Here is a 25,059-nt window from a genome sequence, read left to right on the forward strand (position 1 = left end):
AATAAGTTCAAGAACATATAGTTTAATTTTAGAATACAAAAAATGCCTCAAATTATTTTGGCTTTATCTGCACATGTTTAATAATAATAATAAACACTATTGAGTTATATCAGGTTTGAATGGTCAGGTGGTGCATTTATTACACAGTTCCCTGGAATAATTCTGATTGGTAAATTATGCCACACTAAATTGTGGCTTTCAGTCTTAAATATATTTCTAAATTAATGGTCGTTCGCCATATAAAATACGAATATAAAATAATTTCAACTCAAATGAATTTTTCATGTCTATATATTTTTTTTATTTGGCAGGCAGCCATGCAATACCTGAGAAAATGTAGTCAATTGATCATTATTGCAAAATGAACCCATGTTGGGCTCCTGATCACCCTGTCTGAGGTTATTTTGCACTAGTGACTGACTGACTATACATTATCCCTTACATAAACCTTAGTCAGGGTAGATGCCATTGAATAGCCACATTTTTCATTCATGTAAAACTCAATATGGCATCTATCAATCATAGGGCAGGCCATGAACAGCAACACCCAGCATTTCACATTACAGTGGGCAAAATATGTACTGTAATATGGACAGATCCATCCTCTCCTTTTAGTTCCCGTCCTCCATCTCCTGATGTCCGAGGAACTTCTGAGGAACTGTGTCCTTCCACATATTTAACATGTAACTTAGCATATTTTCCCTATGTGGGCTATCATTTAGTGTCCCATCGCTCAGGGGCACTTTGCTTTGCTTAACGCTGCTTTCAGTTTCAGTTTTTGGATCATCGCTTTGTTCTGTTGTCGCTCCAGGGTTAGGATTGGTAACAATACCCAGGAAGAGAGGTGTGTAAGAGGCATCATCCACCAGTGCGAAGATGAACGGCATGTTGACTGCAAAAGTAGGAACAGTGCGTACTAGAGTGACAGTAGTCGCTGCTGAAGCTTCAGCCCCCTCCTCGCTCAGCTCCATGCTTGAGGCATGTTGAACACCTGAAACCACTAATGCACCTGGTGCGATTCTGGATAAATCAGGCCCAGTAAACAGCAAACCCACACCTAAATGAAAGAGATGAGTATGGGTGACAGTTCTGTTTTACTGAATTATTAACTCTCACTTCACAACAACATTGATCGACTTCATGTAGACCAAAGTACATTGCCTTATAAGGGCAGATTTTACCACATGATGGAATTCACAGCCAAACGTCAATCAAGAACAATCTTTTTTTTTTTTTTTTTTTATCTTACCCATGCTTGTGAGTGCTTGTCGCAGATCCTGCTTGTACTCAAGTTTGAATTTGGGTAATTTCACATGCATGGACATCTCACTTTGAAACTGTTTATACAGGTCTGATATGTTGAGCTTGGCAGCCGCATTTGACAGATTTCCATGCACTGGCATTGGCATTACCACCAGAAGACTCATATTTCCTTGAAAAGGAAACCTTGCAACCTAAAGGCAGTATGAATATCAAATCAAATCAAAATTCTCTGTCTACAGGTTTTTGGCTAAATGCAAAACAAAATAATGATTCATTCCAATTACATAAACAAAATTACAAAACATTACCTGTGTGCCGTCTTTTCTGTCTACAAACATGCTGAGTGGATATTTGGATGCTATCATCATATCCACTTTTACAGAGGTTTTTTTGTCAATGTAAAAGATATCCTTTACAGTGAACTTGGAATCGAAGCGAGATTGCCACTCTCCTAAAAGAAAGGATATGTTTATTTGTTTATTTTGAACATGAAGCTGAATTCCTCATACATTCCCACTTCTTTTCAATTTATGGGGACAATGAATAAGTATCTTAAAATAAAAGGAAAAATATTTAAAAAATCTAAATTAAACATCTGTCAAGTTGTTTCATATGGCCTTTAAAAACTTTTAAAAAGTAAAAATTGAATGGCTGTAAAATGTCATGTGGTGTAACCATCAAGGCAAAAAGTAATAACGTGTTTGGAGATGTTCCTGAGATGGGAACAATACTCTGTGTCATTGTGTTGATGTTATGGGAATGACTTTAGCGTGAGCCTGTGTCTGAAGCATGTGTGAAATCACTCCAATCCTATTGGCCGATGGAGGTCAGGTGACGAAGCATAGTGCAAGACCATAAAAGCACACCTTCGGTTACAGAATCCCCAGATTCTAATTGTCTGAATAAGCCATCCAGGCATACTTGAAAAATGGCAACATGATGCAGCTTCTCCTTCACATCTCAGGGAATCGGGTGACATATGTAACCCTGAGACATTCCCTTTCGAGGGAACTTTGATGCTGCATCATTATGTTGACAATTTGGGAACATTAATACCAACAGCAGCATACTAAGAGGATGCCTGCACCGCAGGTAGTAAAAAGTATACAAAAGCACAAAACTGTAGTTACAGGAAGATTCGATTCAAGATCCTGGGGTCGCATTCACATCCACACTATAAAACCTGAGGAATATGTGCGGAGAGGACCAGCTTGCCACAGCACAAACATCTTACAAAGGCTACCTCTTGCCAACACCTTTGAGGCAGCCACACAAGTAGAATGGGCTCTGACTCCTAGAGGCAAAGCACTACCACGCACACCTCATAGGCGAGAGAAACTGCATCTGAAACCCAATGTGAAATAGACTGTTTGGTAGTGGCGGAACCTAGGTTGCACTCCTTAAAGCAGACAAAGAGTTTTATGCCACTGGCCTGAATGGTAGGCATAAATAATAAGGGCATGGCCTGGACATAATCTATTCAACTTCTCCTGTTCCAAAAAGTCAAACGGTGGAGGGGAGCAGGCTTGAAGACCAACAGGATGAAATAGAGATGAAAGCACTGTATGTAGTCCAGCCTAGGGTGCAGTATCACCTTGACCAGCCCAGGGGCAAAATCAAGACAGGAGGAAGCAACTGACAGGGCCTGCAGAGCCACCTTAAGAGTCAGAAGCTTCTCTGAGGCTGATTTCAAAGGTTCAAAGGGAGCATCCAACAACCCTTCCAAAACAATAAATAGATCCCATGTCTCCCATCTCTCACCACACAGGAAGCTGGACGCTAGGACATGCTTCCCCACAGAAGTCTAATCAATGTTAATGTGGTAAGTCAAAATAACGCCACACACACCTTCAGGGTAGCAGGGGTCAGTCCTGCTGAGAGACACTCTTGAAGAAACTCCAGGACTGAACCAACTGGGAAGTCAACTGGGTTAAGATGATGCTGTTCACACCATGATGAAAAGAGATGCCTAAAGTCTCCTGGTAGAGGGATCCCTAATGTTAAGAATGGTATCAACAACTTCAGGCAAGAGACCAGAATCTATGAGCTGGTACCCCTCAAGGGCCAGACTCACAGCTTCCAAATCTCAGGCCGGGGGTGAAAGATTGTCCTGGTACCTGGTACAGAAGATCCCTCCTGGTCAGAATCTCCCAAGGAGAGTCTTCCAGGAGGGTCACTAAATTCACAAACCATAATCAGGCCGGCCAATACAGAGCTACTAGTACAAGGTGTACCCCGCCCTGATGGAACCTTGTCAGAACTCTCAGGAGCAGAGCGATCCCGGGCCTCAGCCCCTGCCTTGACAGGATGTCTGCTCCCATGTTTAAATGCCCTGAAATATAGACTACCCCAAGTGAGAGCAGTCTGTTCTTGGTCCAGAGCAGGAACTGCTGCGCCAATCTGAACAGGGGCCAACAGGACCAACACATGGTTGTCCATCAGATATGGGAGAAAGTATTTCCATTGCTAGAATTACAGCCCTCATCTTCCAGGCAATTAAATGCCATATGATTTGATGGCCCTCCCAGAGACCCTAAGCTGGACACCCATTCAAGAACACAATGCAGCCTTGCGAAAGAGATGTCTGTCATTATAAACCTACGACGGAAACACTCCCCAAATGTGGGACCCTAGGCAATGCTGGGGTTTTCCACAGAAAAAGGTACTAAGCATCTGCGCGTAACCCTTATGGCTTGCAGAGGGTCACAAGTGTGAAACCCCTGCTCTTGAGCCACCCTTGGGAAGAAAGTCAAATGGGAGCTGAGCTAAAACTCCCCATATTGCACGTATGTACACAGCGGGAAATGTCATTCATAGATCGCTCTTGAACTGTTTGCTTGGCACAGACATTGTGAGCATCATCACAGAATATAGCAAAGGAATGACGGCACACTTCTTACATTTATTTTTTATTTTATTTTATTAATAGGTCTCCATTTAGATCAGAAGAATTCGCAGAGCAATCTTCCAGATCCAAAATGAGACAAAGAGATGGGAGAAAGAGCAAGAGAAAGGGGATATGTTCAACATTTGATATGTTATCTATATTCTATTGTGAATAAAATATAAGTTTATGAGATTTGTAAATTATTGCATTCCTTTTTTATTCACAATTTGTACAGTGTCCCAACTTTTTTGGAATCGGGTTTGTAGATAAACAACAGAGTTGTTCAGCTGTAAAAAGTGGGGGCAGAGCATCACACACTTTCTATAATTTAGACCTGACATTTTACAGACTAAGTCCTGGTCTAAAGATTTTCCCCACACACAGTACAATTTTTCTTTGTTTTCACACAGACACACACTCAACAAACATGCAGCTTCTGAAGACAAAGAAGCTGGGGATTCTGTGACGTTGGTTCCCCCTTATGATCTTGATGACACGCTATGATTTGTCACCAGACCTCCGCTGGCCAATAAGATTGGAGTGATTTCACACTTGCTTCAGACACCAGCTCACACTGAAGGCATTCCCATGCCGTCAATGCAATGATACAATGTCAAAGTTCCCTTGAAAGGGAACATATTTTCCTTACACATACACATTTAATAATCATTTTCAAAAATATTTTGAAAAGTTTTATTTTTCAAAGTATTTTTTTATTATTTTTTTTTATTATTTACAAATATAATGATTCTTTTAAAGAGGCATTTTCTTCATTATGATATCAGGACAGTTGTATCACCCTGATATTTTACATTCCCTAAAAAATAATTAGAATTTTAATTCTGAAATTAAAAATATGCTTATCATAGAAAATGTGTATTCAGGTCACTGTATTTATTTTTAATGTATTTCTAAAAATAATAAAAAATGAATAAACCTGGACAATAATGAGCATTATGTTATTGACCTTTCTGTTATACATATATTATCTAAGTTATGACAGCTTAAATGCAGACCAACCTTTAAAATGAATGGCGTTAATCAACATTAGAGCAATATTAGGCGGAAGACTGGACATAAAGTTGGTTATGTGACCTTTGGTGGCTTCCTCCACCCAACGATTGACTTCTTCAATGGAGGTCAGCTGTGCAGGTTCGGATTTGTACAGGTTCAAAGCTCTGTCCACAAAGTCCTGGTTCACCCTAAAACCTTCTCAAAGACAAAAGCAACTACAAAATCTACAAAAAGCACAAGTAACCTCAACAATATTACATAAGTCAGCAAATGGTTTGTTCTGAACCTCAAGCTCAAAATAATCTTCCAGTAATATCAGGTTTAGCCTGATCAAACCAAATGCCATCAGATTTTCACCTGGTATGAGGTAGAGACGAGATGCCATCTTGACAGCCTTGGCAGTTAGTTGTTCTTGGAGACAGCTTAAGGTTTCATGAAAATTTGGCAGCTCTTTAGCCTGAAGGATTTCCAACAACTTCTCTTCAGTCTTGTTCCTTGCACCTAATGATTTAAAATGAATATATACACACACATAAAAACAACATAACATGTATAAGCACCCTTTGCATGGTTTGCAATGATTTCTTGTGTTTGTATATGCTCACCTAAAGCAAGCTCAGCAAGTGCAAGAGAAACACTCAGAGGTGATATGATTATATTCGGTTGCTCAGACCCAGGCTGTAGTTTTTCTAAAAGTGCCAATCCTAGTTTAGCCACTGCACCTCCAACTGCTCGCTGAGCCTCCAGGCTTAAGACATCATTGCAATTCCCTTTGCCAACATCTGTTTCATTGGAAGCCTGGATTGAAGAGAGGGCCAGAAATTAGTGTAAAAATTACTATGTGCTTTTTAAAAAATTAACTACAATAGCATTTTTTTTTTTTAAACAAACAATGTGGATGAGCAAGATTTGGTGAAACATTTTATATCTCAGAGAGTTTCTTACCATCAGTCCAAACCTAAAGAAACAGAGAAATAATAGCACTAAAAGACAGTGCTTCATGTTCTTACTTTTGGCCTGGAAGACACAAAACAAAGACACAAAAATTGTACAATATGTTATTAGAAAATCACTGTATGTGATTTCAGCTATACGCAAAGTATCCAGGGACAGCCAAATGTGTACAAAGGTGAAGATCTCACCCCTACAATGTAATGTAACATTAAACTTTTGCAAAAATGATGTAAAAGACTTTAAAAAGCTTTAAAGAACTAAATGACAACTGTATACAATGACAGTTTATTGTGATGTAACAACATTATGCATTGTGCATATCTTTAGTAATTTCTTGTATATTTACAGATTAATTGTTATTTAGGTTTTCGGCATGCACTGTGACATTAATAAATGTGGATGCAAATTATATTGCTCCTTGTTACCATTGTTGAATTTGTATGCCAAATGTTAGTGCTTTTTTGACAACCCATTAAAAGTTTCTCAGAGACAAAAACACACATAGCACATCACAAGAGTAAATAGAAAAATGCCCAAACCAGCAGTGATTTAACAGAAAATTACTTATTAAGTTACTTATGGAAATCCTGCTATTTTCTGTAGTGTACTAAATGTTCTTGTGTACTGTTTAATAATATAATATTTTATAACATAAAATAATGCTATAGAAGCTTAATAGATCATATTTTCAGCTTGCTTGCAAAATTCAGGACTAAAGTGTCAATGTTTGTTTAATTCAACGGCAGTTGTCTTAGACTAGACTGTATATCTTTATAAAATAAAAAGATTTTCAAAAATATTTGCTTGTCAACACATAAAAAACATACTATTGCACATGTGCTACAACGTTTTGTTGATACTTTTATGGAAATTATGATTTTAAAATCAAGTGATTTGGGATAATTTAGCAAAATTTGCTATGCAAAAACAGATTTCCACATTTCCCATAGCTGTTGACTGTCCCAGCCTAGACATTTTTTTACCATGCATGCCTGCGTTTCCGATGATTTATGAATAAGCCACAGATTACTATGCAAAATTTAGGCAATTGACAACTTATTAAAAAAAACTTACCAAAATGTTGACAGGAAAGTGGTGATAAATACAGGGAGAGTGAATGATGTAGATCCAGAACAGATGACTGGAGTAGAATGCTCTCAGACACTGTGCTGCTGGTTAATGTTTCATCATCCACTGACTTCTGTCACCATTTAGTTTTAAATGTAAATATTAATATACGTGATCCTGGGTCAAGGAGCCCACCAATTCACCACCAAAATAGAGATTATACAGTTTATGATAGAAATCCAAAACTGTAATAACACATGTAAAAATAAAGTACAAACAATAATTCAGTTGTTTGTTTAATGAGGTTGTGTCCAAGGACATAAACAATATTAAAATTAATCCTATTTTCAAATTATATGAAAAAAAAAATAATAATAATTAACAAACAAAAGGTATTGCACTAAATTACTTATTCATACCCTGACCATGAACAATGAACAAACAAAAATTATTTAACTATCAAATTTATATAAATAGATTATCTCTAGCTAAATTTGATAGTCTTTTGATATGTATCTAATACTTAGATTAGATATGTATCTTATACTTTGAAGAGACAAACTATTTATTGCAAAGTTTCTAGGATGTTATTAATTCCTGTTATCACAATTGTACTACTAGAATTTGTAATGTTTGCAAGTAGTTTCAAAAGCCTCAAATAGACATTATTTGTCCAGTGTACCCTGTACTTTTCCAGCTGTCCACCTACACAAAACCTTGAATTCTTACTCCCGCCCCGTTAGACTCAATGCCCACCATACTAATCTAGAACAAGGCCTCAACCTGCAAAAAGTCATTAATGGTTATTAAATTATTATTATTATTATTAACTTTTGGTAGTTATATCAATGATGACAATAAGATCTTGAAATTATCACAAATATATTACTGTACTATTTTAAATATTGTACAAAATAAATAAGAGAATCTTTTTATTGATGCTTAAATGAACAATATTCATTAACAGGCCACTTTTAGAACCCATCATACAACAGTAGTGTAACTAATGTCCATTAGCACTAATGCCCAATAGCTGTGTGATTTTAGCTAGATGCTTTAGAATAGTAAAATGTGGTCAGTGAAAATGTTATGCACTATGTAAGAGTCTAGAGGGCGCCAAAGCTAAACAAATAGATATTTGAAGTCGGTGGGAACCCGTGCCTTTACTCTAGATTAGAGTCACACACACACACACACACACACACACACACACACACACACAAATTGGTGTAGAAACAATTTTCACTCCGAAATTGTTGTTGTTGTTTTTATGTTGTTGTTTTTGTTTCAAATAATCAGCAAGCAACACGTTAAATTGTTCAATTTATTTCTTGTAAAACTTACTCCAATAATCTTTGTTTAATTTACAACTGTCTCATAATTGCTCTAGTCAAAGCGCTCAAACCATTGATATAGTAATACACGGCCATGGAAAACCACGAAAAATCATTGAAATAAATAAAATAAAACCTTTGAAAAATTATGTTTTTGAGTCTTCAAGGGAACACTCCATCTGATAATTTTACAAACATAATTGGAATGTTACTTTTGGTTGTTCTCTGCACATTCTCAAACTAGTAACAAATTAAAAAACATTAGGCAAATATCCAACTAAATGTTTCAGGTAAAAATGTTCCATGAATGATGTAAGGACTTTTTGAGAACATAAAGACCAGATAACTGTGAACAAATATTTTATTTATGTTACTGTAAGAAAGTTTTTTTCATAACTTTTAGAGAACCTTCGAGCTAGGGAATTGAGAGATTGAAGGTTTTAAAGGATTTACAGCAGGCCCGGTTCTATGATTCATAGGTTTTCAAGTAAATATTAAAAAAGCAATTTTTGCAAATTCAGAATGATTCAATAAAATGTGTTTAAATGATTTTTTTTTTTTTTAATACTTTCTCTAATGTGTCTTGAGCAAGAAAAATAAACTAGGATTTTTTATTGCACCAAAAGTAATTTGAAAGGCAACATTAAATAAATGTACAACTGAAGTCAAAAGTTTATTCATGCAGAATCTGCAAAATGTTAATAATTAAAAAAAATAAAAATAAAAAAAATAGGGATTATTTTGTCTTTATTCAGTACTTCTATTTTAAAATAAGCCATTTCACATTACAGATGTTTAAATAGACCACAAGACAAAATAATAACTGAAATTACACAAATAATAGTAACTGATTTTACATTCAAAAGTTTACATATAATTCTTAATAGCTACTGTGTGTTGTTACCTGGATGATAAAAAGCTGCAAACATTCACTGACGTTCAAGGCAAAACTACATTAAAAGCCAGGGGTTGTAAAATTTGGATGATTGGTGGAAATTGTTCCAATTTTGTTTAAATATCTTATTTTTTAGTATTGCCCTTCAGAAGCTACATAAGTTATCTAAAGAATGTGCAGGACCTGGAGGATTTTTCTGAAGAACAGTGGGCAGATTAACTGTCATTTGTGTAAAATCAACTATATATTTTGTCTTGTGGACCATATGTAAACATGTGTTGTGTGAAACATGTTATTCAGGGAAGTACTAAATAGAAATCAAAATGTAATTTCAATTATTCCTCTTATTATGATTATTATTATTAAGAATTATTAACATTTTGCAGATTATGCAGGCTGTATGTAAACTTATGATCTCAATAATACAGGCTACTTGGAAAACATTTTAAAACATAAAACATTTTACTAAGCATAACTGAGCAAAGCTGAGCAAAAAGATTACATATTTCACTAGAAAAAAAAAAGTTTTTTAATTTTTTTTTTTTAAAAAACATGTTTTGAATGTTTAGAGAAATAACGTCATAACTTAATGGGAACGTTAGCAAAACATTCTTAAATGTTTTTGTTAGCTGAACTTCAAATTCCAGTTTTAGCTCCAATTCTACATTATGAATTCATTCATTTGAATCCAATTAGAATTGAATAGGAGTATTATTCTAGTTATATACCAGATGAACAATTTTGACAAGAAGAATGACCAAAAAATCCCAAAAGAGACTTGGATTTGGTTTAGTGTTCCCTTGACATTATGCTGTACTTTGTATTGTCTTTGTTTTGTCTTTTAAATATTTCACAATTCCATGCTGTAAATCTATAAAACATGAAGATGTCCTTGTATGCATTTGTGACTATCGGGGATTAAATCAAACCTGTCCAAAGTCGAGTTTGATCCACCACTTTAACTTTCTTTTATTACACAATTTGGCTGTATAATAAATAAACGATTCCTTTATGACTGTTCTGATCAGTCTTGTCATTAATGTTTTACTTTATGTTATTGTTTTTAGAGCCTAGCAGCAGCAAAAAGCTCACCTGAAATACAAAACCTGGCTTCATCAGGATTTCCCACAACTCACTGATTTAAGGAAACCTCATTCTCTCTCTCTCTCTCTCTCTCTCTCTCTCTCTCTCTCTCACACACACAGAGAACTATTATCAGTCTCTCAGCAGGTCTGTGAGTCTGACTCCCTGCTGGTTCTGTGTAGAGTTTCAGCTGTGTATACCCTCTGTTTATCTCTCTGTCATTTAACTCTACTCAGACAAGAACACATCTTTGTCTTCTCCTTGCTCTCCCCCATCCAATCTCACCTTCCTAGTTCATTTAGGCTGCAGTCCCTTGCTTTCAAAGACCTTTATAAGAACTATCAATCATGAATTTCGGGATTTGTGAACAGTAAAGGAGATGTCAAAGATAGAAGAAGCTCTTAAACACTGTGCTTTTGTGAGCAGATATTAGAACCAGGGGTCCGTGAGGGTACTACCGGGATCTGTTGAGAAGACAGAAAATAGCTATATTTTATTGACATTTCTGTTAATGTTAATTAAAGTTATTATAACCAAGAAAACTTCAACCCTCAGTGCAACTTTAGGCCTGTACAGTAAATCGGCAACATGAATCCGGTCTATATCGAATTCTGTCGGGGTCAGTGCTTGCTTGCCATAAGTAAATCTAAACAAAATAATTACATTTGAGCATACGTGTCAACAACGTTTCAAACATTTCATTAACCACAGAAGTTCGCCCGCGAATAGAAGTCGAGCCTGAGGAGGTAACCAACATTAGGCTACTCGAACGCTTCGTTGCTGGACAAAAGATAAGAAGCTACTGCCATAATTTATTACACGCATTTACATAGACTACTGCAAGTATTATTATTATTATTATTATTATTATTTATTATTATTTTTTTTTTATTATTATTATTTTTTTTAATTTGGCTTAAAATGTAGATATTTTACACAAAATGTATAGGCTACTACTGACAGAAATGCGCGTGAATAGAAGTCTAGCCTGAGGAAGTAACCTAGCAACATTGGACCACTCGAACGCTTTTCGTTGCTGGACAAAAGATAAGCCACTGCCATCACTAACTTTACACGCATTTGCATAGGCCACTGCCAATAATTGAAAAAAAGTTTTTTTTTTTTTTTTTTTTTATGTATTTTTTACAAAGGCACCGACAAAAATTCTCTAAAACGTTGACCATCATTAAAGTTGTTGAATAAATTATAGCCTATTACTTTTTTAATGTATAATTAAGGTGATTATCCAAGAAATCGTTTGTCAGTGGTCTATTATTAATAAACTAGACCTACACATGTGATTGACTGAAAATACACTCGAGTGACAAGTAAGGTATGCTGACGAAGCTTTGGTGATGAAATTCATAGGTTAATATTTAAGAATTGAGAACGGCAAGGTATAAACCTCGCACTCGATTAATTATGCGCTCCAGTTTGTGCGGCGCTGTGTGTGTGTCTGTGTGTGTGTGTGATAGAGAGAGAGAGAGAGAGAGAGAGAGAGAGAGAGAGAGAGAGAGAGAGAGGGCTCATGCACTGTCCACAGATCAGTTCACAGAAGTTTGCGCAGTTTCCCTCCGTTCGGATTTTTCTGTGTAAAGTTATCCTAAGCCGATGATGATGGCTTCACGTATACTGAACTTTATATGGAGGGTGAAAAATAGACTGATTCTCTTTTGCACCCCGTTCCTTCTCCTTCCTTTGCCACTTGTCATTGGAACAAAGGTGAGTCTAATTTTATGATGCATGTAAAATAATGCAATAATGTGCTTAACTGAAAAGCTGAAGATCCACAATACTTTTACGAGTGCTGTGTCGTTCCCACTGGTCAGTGAGTGATTTGACAGTCAAGTGTGTCTAAAACATGTCAAAGAGAGTCGAGAAAGACTCAGAGTTGGACTTTTTACACATCTTTCAATGTTCTTTCAGCCGGATTTCTCTGTGCCTTGGAGAGTAAGGGTACGAGACCATGCGTGACACTGGGGGCGACACATTCCTTCACCACAAACACACAATGCCCTATTTTTGTCTTAACCCTTTGCTGACAAAATGTTTTTGTTTGTCTTTTTCGTGCTACCAATTATAAGACAGTCTAAAATCTTATAGAAACAAAATGATAGAACAAGCTGATTTAGTTAGCCTACTTCGTAAACATTATTTATTTATTTATTTATTACAAAATCACTTTAAAACAACAACAACAAATATGTGGCTGGATAAGTTCTCATTCGCAGGGGCAGCATGCAGGTGCAGGTCATAAAAAGTTGACAGCCTATGTTTCATAATTTTATAATGTGTAATATATTAATATCTTTATGGCATTATTTTGACACATATCTGATCTTTATCAGACCTTTTTAATGTGTTGTGATTTATTGTGTTTCTGAGTGACTGAGTAATGAAAGGAACTTTGCACCTCAGGTCCTTCTTAAATCAAAGCATATAAGCTAGCATCTAAGTATGCCTAGAAATGCATAAAACAATGCCAACAGTTACACTTTACAATTTTGTGTTACTAAGATGAAAAGTTTAACAGTGTTTGGATAAACTCCTTATTCCAGAATTTTTTTTTTTTTTTCTTTTTTTTTTCATACTAAGGACCCCAAATGTAATGATCTTATTGCATGGGACCACCTTCAAATATGAATATACACAGCTAGATAGTGGCCAAAAGTGTTGTCAAACCAATAGGAAAAATTACATCTTCACTCTTTATTCAAATAATATTACAAAGTTGTTAAAGATTTTGTATGCTTATTGTGCAGTTGCGCTTGGACTCCATTTTTTTATGTGATAACGCAACGTAACATACCAAATTGTGCCGACATAGAAATGTGTGTGCATAGAACAAAAAATTACTTTAGCTGTAGTTTGCCTTTTTTTATTGCTAAATAATTTTGTCAGATAAATACCGTAACCAAGTTTAGTATTGTGTTCTTCACTTATGTTTAAAATATTTGAAAAATAATATAAAATATTTCCCTCATATTTTGTTGGTTTAATCAAACTCGTGGGTCATTAAACAAATATCCCCTCCAGACATTACACTGTAAAAAATATTCCGTAGTTTTTACAAAATAATTTTGGCAGCTGTGGTTGTAAAAACTGTAAACACATTTACAGAACAAACTGTCAATTTTACAGTATAAAACTGTAATTTACAAACAAGAAAATTTGAATGTAAGCAAGTAAATTCAACAATGCACACTACTACTAAAATCTGTTTTGTACCTTTAACATATACTGACAACCACCATAATAATGCAGGTGGTAAAAGAGAAAGCCACATGAAGAATCAGAGTTCAGCACAAAAAACTTTTCCACGAGCTGAAGTATATACTAATGTAAAGAGGGTGCAAAGAGTCATTCACGCAAACGCAAAACACCATCATGGTAACCCACAACATTTACATAATGCAATAAACATTAATTAAACAACAGAAGATGTGATATAAAACCCTAATGTACATAACTGATAACAAAAACTATTAAGAAACATGATTTTTTAAACAAAATACTTTTAAATGTGGAGTGTCACACAGGGAATTGTGGGAATATCAGTTTACAGTTTTTGACTGTAAATTATACATTGATTTGTTCTTTTTTACTTCTAAAAATTTTAAAATTTACAGCATTTTACTGTGAAAATTACATAAAATGTCTGGTAAGAGCTTTTACAGTTTTTCCCTGTATATAGTACTGGAACTTACTGTTAACCTATTTACAATTTTTTTCCGTAGCGTTTTTACAATATTTTACTGTTAAAATCACATTCATTTTTTACAGTGTACTTTTGGCCACTACTGTATGTTCACCAAGGCTGCATTTATTTTATCTAAAACTGTAATATTGCAAAATATTATGACAATTTAAAATAACTGTTTTCTATTTCAGTATTTTAAAATGTTATTTATTCCTGTGATGGCAAAGCTGAATTTTTAGCAGCCATTACTCTTCAGTGTTATTTAAATAAAACTTAATGACTACAAACTTTTGATTTATAAATTATTTATATATTCATATTCTTCGCTGTGTTCTGTTTTTCATCTGCAGGAGGCTGGATGTGCCTATGTAGTTGCACTGATGGCAGTGTACTGGTGTACAGAGGTGCTACCACTGGCTATCACTGCTCTTCTGCCTGTTGTGCTCTTTCCACTCTTCAGAATCATGGAGTCCAAAGATGTAGGTTTCAGGTCAACCAAAGTCATCCTATTAGTATAACTGACTTTACCTTCATTAATGTCTCTTACTCTAACATATAACTTTCTTTTTTAACTATACACCACTCATTTCCACTCATTCTGTTTCTTCATTATGCTTTTATCATCATAAAGGGAAAGTTCACCCAAAGATGAAAATTCTGTCATTATTTACTCACCTTCATCATTCCAAACCTGTAAGACTTTCGTTCATCTTCGGAACACAAATGAAGATCTTTTTTAATAAATCTGAGAGCTTTCTGTCCCTCCATTGACAGTCTACGTAACTACCACTTTGATGCTTTAAAATGTTCATAAAGAGAACGTAAAACTAATCCATATGAATTGAGCAGTTTAGTCCAAATTTCCTGGAGACACGATCACTTTATATGATGAACAGATTGAATTTAGGGTTTAATTCACATATATACATTCATCAACTCACACATCAGTTGTGGTAAACAGAAGCTCAAACATGTTTGCTTGACGCGTGAGAACGAATGAGTTTCGTTCTCTTGTGTATTGGAGCTTCCGCAAGAACCAAAGAGGTTTGTTCTCACACGTCAAGCAGGTTCGGTTGAGCATCTGTTTACGTTCGCTGATCAATGCTTATATGTGAGCAAAATTAAATCTGTTCATCATATAAAGTGATCAAGTCTCTTCAGAAAATGTGGACTAAACCACTCAATATGGATTAGTTTTACAATCTCTTTGTGGACTTTTTGTAGCGTCACATTGGCAGTTGTGTAACTGTCAATGGAGGGAAAGCCCTCAGATTTCATCAGAAAGATATTAATTTGTGTTCTGAAGATGATGAACGAAAGTCTTACAATTTTGGAACAACATGAGGGTGAGTAATTAATGACAGAATTTTCATTTTTGAGTGAACTAATTAAGATCTTTATACAGATGTTTTTTTTTTTTTTTTGATGGTTTACTGTGTTAGTCCTACATTACTGTAAACTTTTTAAAATTATTATTTGCAGTGCTTCATTATGTATGTGACTCAAACTTTGCATCCCAAATATCTGATATCTGTATGATAGGTGTGTATGCAGTACCTGAAGGACGCCAACATGCTGTTTCTGGGTGGACTGATGGTGGCTATAGCTGTCGAACACTGGAACCTACATAAGAGAATCGCACTCCGGGTGTTGCTCATCATGGGCGTACGACCAGCTCTGTAAGCAATTAAAATCTTCTGGGAATATTCTCATTGAAAACAGCAGTATCAGTAATACCTCTTCTACCTTTCTGCAGGCTGATGCTTGGCTTTATGTGCGTAACGGCCTTACTCTCCATGTGGATCAGTAACACGGCCACAACAGCCATGATGGTGCCCATCGTTCAAGCTGTGCTCGAGCAGCTCAACAACACAGCAGAACCAGAGCAGACCACCATTCCAGAGAATGAAGAGAAAAGTACTGAGAAACAAACTGAAACCCAGGGTGAGAAATAGTCCTGAAGATATATGTCCACCCAGTTCAGACATAAAAGATCGTATGCACTTTTTTAAAACTATGCTGATTTATGGTTCTAACTAGTGTTATTTTAATATTTTATTTTATTTTATAATATTTTAATTTGAAGGACCAAGGCTGTATTGTCACAGGATGCGCCATAATTGGTTGCTGATGCATTTAGGTTACTCTGGGTCGAGGCCCATCGAGTCCTTCAGTGCTTAAGCCTGGCAAGATTGTGCTTGGTGACCTTCACAGCACACAGACAGGCATTGATCAGCATGGCATAGTGGGTATTAACATACACATAGCTTCAGCAAATGACCCAGCATCTCGTTTCCCTTCTCAGGGTACCAGGGTTACATACAGTGCGTAACCCTAAGACATTTTTTTTTTTTTAGTATTTTTGTGCTGCCAAAGTTTACTGGTATCATTTAAAAATATTTAACATCTTCAAGTTTCTCAGCGCAATCTAATGGCATATTCATTTTTTGTACAGGCGAGATGTAAAGGTTTCAAGTTTTATAAAATGTACCAAAACTTCTGTATTATTGTCCTCAGAGGTTCCCAATGGCCACAGCTTCACAATTGAATCCGACACAGAACAGCATTCTCGAGACGCAGAAGTAAAACTAAAAATGTGTAAAGGCCTGACGCTATGTGTGTGCTATGCAGCCAGCATTGGTGGGACAGCCACACTCACAGGCACTGGACCAAACCTCGTTCTTATGGGACAGATGAGCCAGTAGGTACACTTACCCGGATTTACACCTACACCTCCACATACCATATTACATTCTTACCTTTTGCTTACCTTGTAATTAGCATATTAAAGCAACATTTGTTTGACCTACAGACTATTCCCAGACAACAATGACGTCATAAACTTTGCATCATGGTTTGGATTTGCCTTCCCCAACATGATCATCATGCTCTTACTGGCTTGGCTGTGGCTACAGATTGTGTACCTGGGTATAAAGTGAGTGTCCTTTCCTAATTAATCAAACTCTGCTGCATAATATATGCTTATTCTATCACATAATATACACTAGGTTATCCTAACATTTAATGTTTAAATGAAGCTTCAGAAAGACATGGGGCTGTGGGACGGTGAAGACAGAGAAGGAGATTGCTGCCTATAATATAATCAAAGAGGAGCACCGGAGTCTTGGTCCCATGACCTTTGGGGAGCTGAGTGTCCTTGCCATCTTCATCCTCCTGGTGGTGCTTTGGTTCACTCGTGATCCAGGCTTTGTGGATGGCTGGGCAACAGGCTTTTTCAATGCTGAAAAAGAGTAAGCATGAAAACACTGTCACTGATAAGACACGGAAACCATTTTAGTGGTGTTGGATAAAGCAAGCGTCACTAATACTATTGCTCATTTTGTGCTACAAATATGAATGATACCTGAAAACATGCAGTTTGTTGAGAACAGGTGTTTTAGTACATTTTTAAGCTATATATACAATTATTATATACAATATTTTAAGCTGTATATACAGTTGCAAGAAAAAGTATGTGAACCACTTGCAGAATCTGTGAAAATGTTAATAATTTTAACAAAATAAGGGAGATAATACAAAATGCATGTCATTTTTTTATTTAGTACTGTCCTGAGTAAGATATTTTACATAAACGATGTTTACATATAATCCACAAGACAAAAAAAAAAAAAAAAAAAATAGCTGAATTTATTAAAATAACCCCATTCATAAGTATGTGAACCATTAATTCTTAATACTGTGTGTGCTTACTTGGATGATCGATGACTGTTTTTTTTTTTGTTTTGTTTTTTTTGTGATGGTTGTTCATGAGTCCCTTGTTTGTCCTGAGCAGTTAAACTGAGCTCTGTTCTTCAGAAAAAATCTCCAGGTCCTGCAGATTCTTCATTTTTCCAGCATTATTTGCATATTTGAACCCTTTACAGCAGTGACTGAATGATTTTGAGATCCGTCTTTTCACACTGAGGACAACTGAGGGACTCAAACACAACTTTTATAAAAGGTTCAAACATTCACTGATGCTCCAGAAAAAAACATGATGCATTAATAGATGGGGGGTGAAAACATTTGGAATTTGAAGATCAAGGTAAATTGTATTTAATTTGTCTTCCGGGAAACATGCAAGTATCTTCTGTTGCTTCCGAAGGGCAGTACTAATTGAAAAAATAATTATATTTAAGCGAAATAAGAAAAATTTGGACCTCTTCATCCTGTTCAAAAGTTTTCACCCCCCGACTTTTAATGCATCGTGTTTCCTTCTGAAGCATCAGTGAATATTTGAACCTTTTTTAATAGTTGTATTTGAGTCCCTCAGCTGTCCTCCATGTGAACAGATGGATCTCAAAATCATTTAGTCACTGTTGTAAAGTGGAAAACTGAAGAATTTTTGGGACCTGGAGATTTTTTTCTGAAGAACAGAGCTCAGTTTAACTGCTCAGAATAAACAAGGGACTCATGAACAACCATCACACAAAAAAAAAAAAAAAAAAAAAAAAAAAAAAAACAGTCATAGATCATCCAGGTAACCACACACAGTATTAAGAATCAATGGTTCACAAACTTTTGAACTGGGTCATTTTAATAAATTCAGCTATTTTTTTTTTTTTTTTTGTCTTATGGATTATATGTAAACATCTTTTATGTAAAATATCTTAGTCAGGACAGTACTAAATAAAAAATAACATGCATTTTGTATGATCTCTCTTATTTTGTTAAAATTTTGCACATTTTCACAGATTCTGCAAGTGGTTCAAGTACTTTTACTTGCAACTGTAGGTCAATCATACACTGACAACCACTATAAAAACATGGTAATGAGATGGTAACAAGAAAGCCAGATGTAGAATCAAAGTTCATCACAAATAGCTTTTCCTCAAGCTGAGGTAAAAACTTACTGTTAACCAATTAACAGGTTTTTACTGTGGCAGTTTTACAGTCTTTTACCATTAAAATGATGCTCATTATTGTGGAGGCAATATTTGCAAGGACAGCATGCTCATTTTCTTCAGAAAATTGTAAAATAATAACAATAATAATAATAACTTTGCAAAGTAACATCACTTTAAAACGTAGCTTGATTTTTTTTCTCAAACCCTGCTTATCATTAATTGTAATGAAACAATTATATTTTGTGCAAAATTTTGTCACGGTGAAATGAAATGTCCTTTGATACCCTTTGACGGTAAACAAACTCCAAACAATTTTCAGTTTTAAGCATCCTCTATACTTTACAAAAACATCACATAATAGACATAATGTTGAAAAAACATTAAGAATGACCTCAGATATATGGGCAAAATGCCTCTAAAACTGAAGGAAGTAACAGAAATTTCAGCTGTCAGTTTGAACCATTGCTTAACGCACACAGCATGTTCTCCTGTTATCAGCTGTGGCGTGTTCCTATATTTGTAGGTCAAATGTCCAGCAAAAATGTGAATGGAGTTTCCCCACATTGCAAACAACATTTGTGTACATTTCCTGATGACGGTCACATGCTAAGATATTAAGGATTTAAAACTGTGAAAACACTGGGATTCTCTCTGGGTGAAAGGTCTGAACCAAAAGAGAACAGAACGTAATAGAATCTGGGCACAAAAACACTTTTAAAGTTCATGAGGGATTCCATATTTGATTAATATTATATTACTATGAAGAATATATTTTTCTATATAATAACATTTAACAGCAATGCAAGAATAATCTCATTTGAAGACCTTTAAAACACAACCAGGTAAAAACAAATCATCTGTTGTGACTTTTAACCCCTCCTTCAACCTCATGGCTCACCTCTGTGCAGGTTTGTGACAGATGCCACAGTGGCGATGTTTGTAGCTGCCCTGCTTTTTGTTTTTCCTTCTAAACCTCCACGTTTGTGCTTCTGGAGAGCACAGAGCTTTGACACAGGTCAGTTTAACACCTGCTTAACTGATGTCTTGTTTGACTATTAAGCTAGATAGTGTAGATACTGTAGTATAGCCTTATATATATATATATATATATATATATATATATATATATATATATATATATATATATATAAATATAAATACATATTTTTTAATTATTTAATTATATTTGTTGGTATCATTGTGCACAATCATAGTACAAATCTTGATTTTCCCCACTATCTGAATGCCCTTTTTATATATAAAAAAATAGTAATAATCATAGCATAATCATCTACCTGTCCTCTCTATTTTAATGACATTAGGTGCTGTTGAGAATTTTTGTTGTTGTTTCTTTGTTGTTGTTGTTGTTTTTTTCTTTCATTAAAATATCAATACAAATAAACATGAATACATATGACTGTTGCAATGCCCCATCAAGAAAGTGGCCCGACTCCAGCTTTGCTGACATGGAAGGTGACACAGAAGAAGATGCCATGGAGCATTGTCCTGCTGCTGGGGGGAGGCTTTGCCCTGGCTAAGGGCAGTGAGGTACAACAAATGCTTTTCAAAATGTGTCAAGTTTGATAGTCAAGTCAAACATATTTTTATAGCCCTTAGTGCTTTACCACAGAGCATGTTTTAGACTGGGTGATATGATGATATATAACAATGTTCTTCCAAATATTGTTCTTGCTAGTATGTTGTATTTATAGTGTTGTCTAGGCAATTAATATATTTAAATATTGGTTTGTATTGCTCTATTAAAAGATTCAAATATTGGTATGTACTGTTCTGTTAAAAGATTTAAATACTGCTTTTGTTTAAAGCGAATCTAAGCGATTCTAAAAAAATTATAACATGATCATTGTCACAAGCGAAATTCTTAAAAAGTCTGAAGTCTCAATGCATTTATTGTGTACATACATGTTTGTACATTGTGTTTATATTTAATAAATACCTGCATGCAATTACAGCTGTAATTAATTTCTGTAATTCCATCTATAATTCCACTGTTGACCCACCCGTAAGGCTACCCAAACCACCAAACCTTGAGATTTCAGGCAGAATCACTTTTATTGTGATATGGTTCCTTACTGTAGTTGAAAATGACTTATATCATTGTAAAGATTTCTGTCATATCACCCACCTCTTGGTGGTTTGAACAGGGAGCTGCTAGAAAACCAACACATATTGCTTAATGAGAGGACCTGAGAAAGACTAAAGATAACCTTCAGTTCTTAATAAAACACCATATAAAAAGTCAGCTTCAAATGTCATGTGTTCTGTTTTTATTAACTTTTTTTTTTTTTATCTTGGTCAATGCTCAGGACTCAGGGCTATCAAAATGGCTTGGAGATCAGATGTCACCTCTTCAGAGTATTCCTCCCTGGGCGATTGGCATTGTCGTGTGTCTGATGATAGCTACCTTCACTGAATGCACCAGCAATGTTGCCACGGCAACATTATTTCTGCCTATACTTGCATCTATGGTACGTACACTTCTAATATTCACCATGAATTACATTCTTCAACTGCAAAGCTCACAAATAAATAAGGCAGCGGCTATTTGCACTAAGCGTAAATAGCAATTAGATGCTATTTACACTGTGAAAATAGTATATTTTCTTAGCGATAGATGGTATTTACACTAAGTGAAAATAGCAATATATTCTATTTATACTAAGTAACAGTAGCAGCATTTTCTTAGCGATATGCTATTTACACTAGGTGAAAATAGCAATAGATTCTATTTACACCATGTAAAAGTATCAGTTCTTTGCAATAAGAGTAAATAGTAATTAGATGTTTTTTTTATTTATTTTTTTATTATATAAATTAGAAAAACAATCTGAATGAGTTCGCAGTCAGTAAGATTTCAAGTAATTAATTAATATTTTTAAGTAATTTTAATTAATACTTTTATTTGGCAATGACATATTTTGATTAACATCACTGTAAATACTTTTACACTGTGTAAAAATTCTATTTCAAATAAATGCTGTTCTTTTGACTGGAGTAATGGCTGCTGAAAATTCAGCATTGCCATTACAGGACAAAATTACAATTACAATTTTCAAATATATTAAAATACAAAAGTATATACAATATTTACTGCATATGATCAAAAAAAGGCAGCCTTGGTAGCATAAAAGCTTTTTTTCTGTGTGTGTGTGTGTGTGTGTGTGTGTGTGTGTGTGTGTGTGTGTTTGTGTTCATTAATGGCAACTTAATTTTATTTATTTAGCTGGTGAAGTGTCCAATGTTTAGATTTGAATCACTGATTTAAATATTATTAATGATTTTCAACATAGTTTGATGATGATTTTGCAATAGCAAGATACTCACGTTGTTACAAGGATTGAAAGATTTATCTGTTTATCTCATTTATATTATACCAGACACAAATGAACAAGTTGCGTAATTGTGAAAAGGTTTTTATTTATTTTTTTACATATTTAATTATAAGCACAGCGTCTTCTTCCATAAATCTATCACTGGGTTTCACCTTTCTTGTCTCTTGCTGTGCGGTTGGCACATCCTGCCCTCTTCTCATGAATTAGCCTATGCAAAAGAGCCTGTGAATGGAGGGATTTGTAAGCTGAAGTGGCTCATATGGGAGAACCATGGAGATGTGTCATTGTTGTCTGGTTGAAAAAAGAAAGAGAAAGGAAGAATGAGAAAAAACGGGCACTGGGGGAAGAGGGCTTTCAACTTTCCTTGCTAATTCACTCGTTGCTGAAGGCAGATATCCAGACGCTCCTCTGTTTGTGCCAGCGTTGTTCATTCTCCTTTGTTACCTGTACCATGACTGAGCTTTGAGAACAGAGCCACATCACTGTAGAAGTAGAAGGTTTTGAGATTCTTGAATTATGAAAAAGAATTGCAACAATAATGACTATATAACAATAATGAATATATTTTCTGATCACTCCACCTGTCTACCATTGGCCAATTATACAGACAGTGATTATAGGAAGCTTTTGTTCACTGACGAAATTCCTTGTGTGTTTGAGTAAACTTGGCAATAAAGAAATGATTTTATTTTATTGTAAATTTAACATTATATTTAAATGTGTGCTTACATTCAGGCAGGAACGAAGTGGAAACTTGCAACTTTATGCAGCTTTTTTTTAATAAACTAAAATACATTTTAGTTTAAAAATAAAAACAAAAATAAATAAATTTGTTTTGACCAGTGATTCGGAGTGCGTATCAAACTGTCAAAGTCACGTGATTTCAGTAAATGAGGCTTTATTATGTCATAACGGTTTCGAAATGGTTCGAAATTTCAGTGGTTCAGTGATCTCTCTATATACATTCAGTGGTTGAATGATCTCTCTATACATTTCTTTCTTCTTCTTTTTTTTTTATACATTTTTAATTACATTTTTAAGAGTTTTTATGCATGTTTTGTTTGAGTTCTCCTTGCATTTACACCGTTCTGACCAGCAGGCGTCACCAGTGTGTGGCGTTTCGAATGCTTCGAAACAGTGAATCATTTTGTGAAGCAATTGGTTCAATTAATTCAAAGTTTCAAAATGTTTTGTTTCTCTCATCACTACTAAACACCTAGGAAGCTCAGATATAACAGAGAAAAACTTTAGAAAAACAAATCTGGAAAATAAACTATGTATTAATTTGTATATACGTTTATATATTAATTATTATTCAAAGATATTTCTAAGGGACCATACAATGTTTAAAATGTTTGGGAAAAATTAACCTGTGACACTTTTGACATTGAAAAAATGAAGTAGCATTAAAATCAATTCCATATGTTTCGGTAAAAGAAGCTGGTCTAACTTGTTTTGTTTTTGTCAGTCTCAGTCTATAGGTATCAACCCTCTGTATGTTATGATCCCCTGCACTCTCAGTGCCTCTTTTGCCTTCATGCTCCCAGTGGCCACCCCTCCAAACGCCATAGTCTTCTCGTACGGATACCTGAAAGTGTCTGACATGGTGAGTGTTGGCCATTAATAAATATTCTTTAAAATTATGAACCGTCACACTACAGGGAATGATTAAATCAAAAATGCACACTGATATCTGATGGAAATTGAATGCTTTGGAAATGAAATGAAATGAATCACATCAAAAAATTGAAGTTGATGTGAATGTAAAACTATTAACATAATAAAGGTACTAAATTATTTACTTTCATAATGTCAGTTATCCAAATATTACTTTTATCCACAGGCCAGGACAGGGGTTGTCATGAATATCATCGGCATCCTCTCCATTACCTTAGCCGTTAACAGCTGGGGCAGAGCTATCTTCAGTTTAGATACCTTTCCCAGCTGGGCAAACACTACAGATGTGTGAGAGACTGAATCCCACCATCAATCTGCTGTCAAACTGCACCATTCAGCACTATTCTCACCATGTTTCCAACTGAGGAGGCCAGGCAGGGTCAGAGCCAGTGGCTGGTTTCACTGGAGATGATAGTGTGTCTTCACTTGTACTGTGACTATGCAGTTCAGTTGTTGTTTTTAATGAAAATTTGTATAACTTCATTTAAAAAAAAAATATGTAATAAAGTTGCTTCAAAAGCAGCTTTAAAGGAAGACGTGGAAAGCCAAAAGGCTAAAATCATATAAATACCGTGTAAGTTTTTAAAAACAAATATATACCTCTAAACAGTGGACAACTATGTACACTAGACATGCAGGGCAGTTTTGACAGAATAGTGCAATCATCTACAGTTCAAGATTAATTGAAACTCTCACTATTGCAATGTAATAATGTAATTTAATAATGTAAATTGAAATGTTGTATTTTACTGTATTTCCTACTAATAAATTTAAATACACTGTTTGTTCCTTCACCTGCATATAGAAAATGTTTTAAATCCATACACTTTTGTTTTGTGATTGTTTACATTAATTTTAGGACATTTATAAAGGAACTATAAATAAAACATTGATTGTAGTGAAGATGTCACTTTAAAAACTGTGCATTTACAGGCAATTTGTAAAGTTTAGCTATGCGTTTAGAAGATTATTATGTTTTATCCA

The 25,059-nt window shown here is 35.0% G+C and overlaps 2 protein-coding genes across 2 annotated transcripts; one reads left to right on the top strand and one right to left on the bottom strand.

The window, feature by feature from the left end:
• Positions 1 to 277: 277 nt before the first annotated feature.
• serpinf2a (serpin peptidase inhibitor, clade F (alpha-2 antiplasmin, pigment epithelium derived factor), member 2a) lies at positions 278 to 7,350 on the bottom strand. The gene is made up of 8 exons (XM_051876613.1): positions 7,193 to 7,350; positions 6,110 to 6,181; positions 5,770 to 5,962; positions 5,522 to 5,665; positions 5,171 to 5,359; positions 1,572 to 1,714; positions 1,250 to 1,454; positions 278 to 1,057 (listed from the first exon to the last, which is right to left on the bottom strand). The coding sequence occupies exons 2-8, from the start codon at positions 6,164 to 6,166 to the stop codon at positions 612 to 614; spliced, it is 1,377 nt and encodes a 458-aa protein (XP_051732573.1). The 5' UTR covers positions 6,167 to 6,181; positions 7,193 to 7,350; the 3' UTR covers positions 278 to 611.
• Positions 7,351 to 11,936: 4,586 nt separating this feature from the next.
• On the top strand, positions 11,937 to 24,869 carry slc13a5a (solute carrier family 13 member 5a). The gene is made up of 12 exons (XM_051876607.1): positions 11,937 to 12,220; positions 14,549 to 14,677; positions 15,741 to 15,877; positions 15,955 to 16,142; positions 16,716 to 16,899; positions 17,011 to 17,133; positions 17,237 to 17,449; positions 19,954 to 20,060; positions 20,484 to 20,593; positions 21,373 to 21,534; positions 23,867 to 24,004; positions 24,242 to 24,869. Exons 1-12 carry the CDS (start codon positions 12,110 to 12,112, stop codon positions 24,365 to 24,367), a joined length of 1,728 nt encoding a protein of 575 aa, XP_051732567.1. The 5' UTR covers positions 11,937 to 12,109; the 3' UTR covers positions 24,368 to 24,869.
• The last annotated feature ends 190 nt before the right edge of the window (positions 24,870 to 25,059 follow it).

The sequence above is a fragment of the Ctenopharyngodon idella genome, chromosome 21, assembly GCF_019924925.1.
Source record: "Ctenopharyngodon idella isolate HZGC_01 chromosome 21, HZGC01, whole genome shotgun sequence".
Taxonomy (NCBI): Eukaryota; Metazoa; Chordata; class Actinopteri; order Cypriniformes; family Xenocyprididae; genus Ctenopharyngodon; species Ctenopharyngodon idella.

Bases quoted from the DNA above. Each gene is read 5' to 3' on its own strand.
- serpinf2a (XM_051876613.1), bottom strand. From the start codon at position 6,166: ATGAAGCACTGTCTTTTAGTGCTATTATTTCTCTGTTTCTTTAGGTTT. The intron at 5,963-6,109 runs GTAAGAAACTCT...TCTTCAATCCAG, and splicing joins TCTTTAGGTTTGGACTGATG to GCTTCCAATGAAACAGATGT. The intron at 1,715-5,170 runs GTTGGTCTGCAT...CCTTTCTTTTAG, and splicing joins TAACGCCATTCATTTTAAAG to GAGAGTGGCAATCTCGCTTC.
- slc13a5a (XM_051876607.1), top strand. From the start codon at position 12,110: ATGATGATGGCTTCACGTATACTGAACTTTATATGGAGGGTGAAAAAT. The intron at 16,900-17,010 runs GTAGGTACACTT...TTTGACCTACAG, and splicing joins CTTATGGGACAGATGAGCCA to ACTATTCCCAGACAACAATG. The intron at 17,134-17,236 runs GTGAGTGTCCTT...GTTTAAATGAAG, and splicing joins ATTGTGTACCTGGGTATAAA to CTTCAGAAAGACATGGGGCT.